This window comes from Lates calcarifer, linkage group LG20, assembly GCF_001640805.2.
Source record: "Lates calcarifer isolate ASB-BC8 linkage group LG20, TLL_Latcal_v3, whole genome shotgun sequence".
NCBI classification, from domain to species: domain Eukaryota; kingdom Metazoa; phylum Chordata; class Actinopteri; family Centropomidae; genus Lates; species Lates calcarifer.
This window is the reverse complement of record NC_066852.1, coordinates 11304027-11310026: the sequence shown is the minus strand read 5'-3', so window position 1 is coordinate 11310026 and position 6000 is coordinate 11304027. Positions and strand designations below refer to the sequence as shown.

The window sequence follows — 6000 nt, the reverse complement described above, 5'->3', positions numbered from 1 at the left end:
TTCACATTTTTTGGTTTTGCAGTCACACTGCTGACGGCTGAGAAGAATCACAGAAAGTGGCACCGCTGCGGCTGCAGCTTAATTTGTTTTTACGGATAACTGCTGCTCCCTGGTGATTCATAGTGTTACATGAAATATTTCCACTTAGTCAGGAAATCCTATGAAAATACACCAGAGCTCTGTACGCTGGAACACTCCCACTGGAGTCATGCTCACACATGAGTCATTTCAGCATGTGAAATTCTCTCCTTTGGAATTTCAATTGGCCGAAAAGATCTGGTAAAAATTGCACAATTGCACACAAACTCTGGTTGATTTTATCCCTCTGTGTATTTAATGACAACATACAAACATCCAGCTTCAAGATGAATGAATTTAAATAACATGTTTAGCAAACAGTAGTAAACTTCACTAATGAAAATTTGCAGTTCAAGTTTTTTCGAGAGCCATTTAACCACCAATGTGAAGAATTTGTATTAAACAAACACAGTATCATTTAACATTTATGAAATGCAACATATTTTCCATGCATTAGTTTAACATCTTGCAAGTAACAACTGTAGAAAAGCAATAAACCCCCAAATCCATTAGATTGAGTTCATGGTGATTTAGACAAAAGCTTTATGTCATCATATTGATGTAAATAACAGAATATTACAAATTAAAATACTAGAAACATTGCTGTTCGTTGTATTTTCTGCTGACTCAATGATTTTAAATGACATTTCTTAATTTGATATTTTCATTCCAAGACCAAAAATCTTCATCATAGCCAAAAAGTCCATGATAATGAAAGGCTATGATGTGTTCAGCTGGAATATAGATTTATAAAATGTTACTATATTGATCTTTATTTGGTCAAACATCAAACTATTATATTGTGTTACATCATACTGTTACTACAAGTGAATAGATATTGTATTCCCAGAGAGAATGCTTTGAAATATCACTTAAAGTTTGGTGAACACTGGTGCAAAACTTGTGTGAACATATTGGCACCAAATGCATTGTTCACTGATGTACAGTAGCCTATATTTTACGTACCTTACCCACAGGTTAAATTTACCATTGTAGCCTGGATCTAAGGTCACTTTAATATCCCTAGGTGCAGGTATGAAATCTATGTGTTTTGTTAGTATGAGCAGAGTTTCTGTTGGATCCAAGCCCCCATGGTTGAGTCTCCAGCATTGTGCAAATGCTTGCTGCAGGCCTTCCCTACCAAGAAGACCACCTCTGCAATGTTGAGCAGAATACAAACCCCTGACACGGCCAGCATGAACACGGTGAAGACGGTCTTCTCCGTGGGCCTCGACACGAAGCAGTCCACTGTGTTGGGACAGGGGTACGAGTCACACTTCACCAGCCGGATCATCTTGTAACCAGGGTAGATCATGTAAAACACGTACATGAAGGTGACCTCAAAGACAATACGGAACAGCAGGCTGATGACGTACGTCCACCAGAGAGCCCCTGTGATTTTCATCTTCTGGGTCTTTATCTGCTCCAGGTCTTTGGGGTTGCTTCGCCCTGACAGTCTGTAGAGCCTCTTGTCAACGTGGCGGCGGTGGGCCACGTGCATGGCCACCAGCAGGGCGGGAGTGGAGACCAGGATGAGCTGAAGAGCCCACAGGCGGATGTGAGAGATGGGGAAGAAGTGGTCGTAGCAGACGCTGTTGCAGCCCGGCTGCTGGGTGTTGCAGGTGAAGCCGGACTTCTCGTCACCCCACACGCTCTCCGCTGCCACCACCAGGACCAGGATGCGGAAAATGAACAGGACAGAGAGCCAGATGCGACCGATGCCTGTGGAGTGTCTGTTCACGCCGCTGATGACAGCATAAAATGATGCCCAGTTCATCTTTGGTTCCGGGTCTGATGGAGAAAGTGCAAAAAACACATCAAGGGGTCAACAGGTGAAGGAGGATTGTGAGGAATATTATTTTCTTCCTTTTTTGTTGTTCTAACAAAAACAGAACATAATGCAACACAGGACAAAACAAACTTACAGAATAAAAAGAGCAAAGTAGCTGATAGACATGAAATAACAAAACAAACAACAAACAAATAAAATACAATATCAATACAAATTTTCACAATAGAAATAGAGCAATTTTCTTCCTATTTTGTGTTTTTTCTTTGTAAAAATTTTTAAATTGTAACCAAAAAAGAGTGCCAATAAAGCTGCCACTGCAAAGCTGAGAGACCTGTCACCTAGTAAACACAGCCGCTTTATACAACCACTCATCATTTTTATTACTAATTTCCAAAAAGCTGTTTCCAAAAAACACAACACATGAAGAAAAGTACCTGCTTCATTTTTACACTTCCAACAGTAATTATCACCCATGAGTCCCATGCTCTGCAGTTTAACTGGTGTATAATAACACCTGTGAGTCATTTTGTACTCTGTAAATTTGCCCTCTGCATCTCTGACTGACCACATTCTACATCCACTCTTTAAGATTTACATCCATTTACCAGATCTTTCTCATTAATCTTTAACAATTACCTTACAGAGGATTTGCATAATTTTAGGTTGCATGTGTATTCCAAGGCAAATTAAGATTTTCAATAATTAACTTCTTCTCTATTTCATTTAATACAAACTCCAGACTCTTGCAGCTCTTCATTCATAGGCACTTTTAAAGTTCCCTCTAAAGTCAAAATTGCCGTTAAACTACTGAAAAAAAAATTGTAAAAAGTCTATATCACCATGGTTATTATCACTGTGCCACTGTGATGATCTGTGGAGGCAGGAAAAAAAAATTAAAAACAGTGATATTAAGTGAAATTATGGACCTTTAATCTTTTTTTCCAATTAGGAATATTGCCTCTATAATCAAGCCGAGCTACAGTTTGTGCTTTTAATGATACTCAATATACTCTTTAAGCTCGCCCTGTTGTCACAGTTGATTTGGACAGATTTTGCATAGAGCGCATAGAGCTGTAACAATTTGACGATTAATCGATCAATTGATCAATATTTTGATTATGAAAGTAATTTTTCAAGCAGAGATACCAAAGTTTCTCTAAATCCAGCCTCTCCATTTTGAGGACATTGGCCATTTTTCAGTATTTCTGACCTTTTACAAAATAAAGAATTAATAAACTGAAATAAACTGCAGATAAAATGATGGTGAAAATAATTGTTAGTTGTAGCCTGTGTTTGTAGCCAGAGTCCATGAATATCTAGTCAGGTGATGACCAGGAACTTACCTATAAAATAAACTGTGAAAGATGTTCAAATATTCAGAGGCAAACTTGCAAATATAACTTCAATAAGTTCAAGTGCAAAATTAGGAGTTAAATCCCAGCAGCTGAGAAATTCGTACTTAAAAAATGAAGTTAGAGCTCTTTGTGTAACTGTACCTCAAGTTGTCTACCTGTTTTTCTTTCCACCAGTTTAGTAAATAATAACTTTTCCAAGTCGAAAATTTATTTCAAGTTTAAAAAGCATCCAAAGTGTTTTATCTCCTCAGCACCATTGTTGGTCCCGTGTCTCCAACATGTTTGCATTCCCAGTCTAATATAAATGTCAGAGCTGTTACCCGGCTCAGCAGGAGGTGTAAGAGGCATAGGAGGCAACGTAGAGGACAATGCTGACCCGCTGGTTTGGCATGGATGTGAATCCAGAGAAGAAGGAAACCTCTCTGCCCCCCCTTTGCAGTTGGCAGGCCACTTAAGAGTGAAACACTGAAGTCTGGCACCATGCGTCATGTGACATACTTTCACCAGTCGCCATGGTGTAGCATGCAAAGTGGGCATCTGCACCCAACGTAACAGTGTCTGTACTACTCTCTGATACTTGGCAGGAAAGTGTTTTATTCACCAAAAGTGTCTCGATGTTTAATAGAGGAGGACTGAACTGTCAGATTCTATTTTGTGACCAGCTGTATGGCTATATCCTGTTTTACTTATCAGAATAAGGAAAACTACAAAAATTGTAGAAAAACATATTTTCTGGAGAGTCACGGTTTTTTAAAAAGTCTTAAGGAATTTCCAAAATGGTTCAGTGTCAAGTTAAGACATAAGAGTAAAGCATAAACCACCCATAAACTCAGAATAAACCAGAGTGAACCAGCTGAACACACTGAAAACAAACTATCCAACATCCTGATGAGGAATAAAATCAACTTACCTTCAGCTGCAGTTTGGAATAAAGTACATCCAGAAACTGCTATGTTGACATTAGCAGATTTTTTTTTTTAATCGGTGACCATGAACAAGAGTATCAGAGCACCATGACTTTGCATTGCTAATGATTTCTCTCACACTAGCCACTGCCCTGCACTGAAGAGGTCATATGCTTCTGTGCGCAATATTTGCATACAATAGCCCCATTTACCCAGGCCAAACAAACAGCTTCAGAATTCAGATCAAACGTTTTAATTTCTGCCCAGCTGAGGAATCTGTGTGGGGGGTCTGCGGTCTGTCCCCTCGTCCTCATTGTGCTGTGTTCTGCAGAGGAAGTGGAGGATGTATTTGACGCAAGATGGAGTAAAATAAAAAGGTTTAATACAAAAGAATGAGCCATGAAATCTAAAGATAAGATGGACAAGGGTTTATTATCATAATAATCAGTCTCTCATCTAGTTTTTCTCCTCAGCCTTTACATCCACATTGTTGCTGCCCACCTAATATTCAACCACTGACTCAACCTGCTCTCTCTGTCTTCATGTGGCCAAGCACACTTTGACATATTTAAACTAAATGGGGTTAATTGCTTTTTTTTTTTTTTTACAGTCACAAACCGAAACCAACTGATTTCCTGAGTCTGATTTATCAAATAGATGAAATGATATCTGAGAGATAACAGGGTTACTGTGAGCAGTTCTCACTTTCTGCATCACACAAGCAGGTGGATTACACACAGTATTTACAGCAGGGGCAGTATTGTGCACAGCATGGAAATGTAACCGGATGTGTTGATCTGAATGCAAAAAGCTTCATCAATTAATTTAAAAAGAAAAAAGAAAAAAAGATTGTTCTGCAACTTGTAGCCCACAGATGTGATGGTCTATTGAAGCATATACACAGTAAGCACTGACAAGAATTTCTTGAAACAGAAGTTTTACTCTGCCCAGAGGTAGATTTGGGATGCTGTATGATAAATGTATTCATGTATAAATATATGTATGTGTAATGTACAAATATCTAAATGTATTTCTGGTGCAATAAGCAAATATTTAGTTAGGAACTGTATATTTTTGAGGAGCCCTGCTGTTGGCTCGTTAAACTGTGTGTGTGATCGGCATTATTGAAGTATCCCATAGCTCCACCTGCTGTTGTCAGACATGTTTTATCAGTTATACTGAAAAAGGACATAATTTGATCATTTGATTCCATCATTATAATTGAGGTTATTTTAGAAGTGTTGTTAGTTGTCTCACTCAGCAAGGTCATAGCGGTTTGTGGGACAATCAATCACTGATGTCATTACCATCATTTGTTGTTCAGTTGAATAATGAATATTAGTCATATAAAGAGTAAATAGCAGGAGACTTAGCATTGATCCTTGCGGGACACCTTTATTAACCATCAGGAGACTTGATTTGAACAAAATATTATGAGCATATGATCAACAGCATCAGATGGTTCGGACAGACCTGCACAATGCTGCACTAAGTAAATAAGCATGTATGAGAAAGAGTGTTGTGAAGATTTTGAAATTCAGTTCAGATTGGACACATTTATGCGTTACATTAACGCACATCTCTCTGGACAATCACTGCCACCGTCACACATTTGCACTCTACACTTTACATTTAAATTATAAGTATATTTATGTTCCTTGTACATTCAGTATTTACTTTTCACTCCTCACTCTTACTTCTACTTTTCTATCTGTCTTTGTTTACTATCTCTATTTTTTTTTTTAAGCACTGATATACCAAGACAAATTCCTTGTATGTGCAAACTTACTTGGCAATGAAGTCTGATTCTGACATGAGTTAGTAAAATATTCTGATCAATATGGGAGGTGTTGTGAAAAAGCAGACAACC

At 38.2% G+C, this 6000-nt stretch overlaps 1 protein-coding gene across 3 annotated transcripts; it reads right to left on the bottom strand.

Annotated features, from left to right (window-relative positions):
* Window positions 1–311: 311 nt before the first annotated feature.
* Window positions 312–4297, bottom strand: gjb1a (gap junction protein beta 1a). 3 transcript variants are annotated; one of them, XM_018690996.2, is made up of 2 exons: window positions 4136–4297; window positions 312–1869 (listed from the first exon to the last, which is right to left on the bottom strand). In XM_018690996.2, the coding sequence occupies exon 2, from the start codon at window positions 1853–1855 to the stop codon at window positions 1133–1135; it is 723 nt and encodes a 240-aa protein (XP_018546512.1). In that variant the 5' UTR covers window positions 1856–1869; window positions 4136–4297; the 3' UTR covers window positions 312–1132. The 3 variants fall into 3 exon arrangements, with proteins under 3 accessions (XP_018546512.1, XP_018546511.1, XP_018546513.1); XM_018690995.2 differs by lacking the exon at window positions 4136–4297 and adding an exon at window positions 3546–3641; XM_018690997.2 differs by lacking the exon at window positions 4136–4297 and adding an exon at window positions 3367–3537.
* Window positions 4298–6000: the final 1703 nt, after the last annotated feature.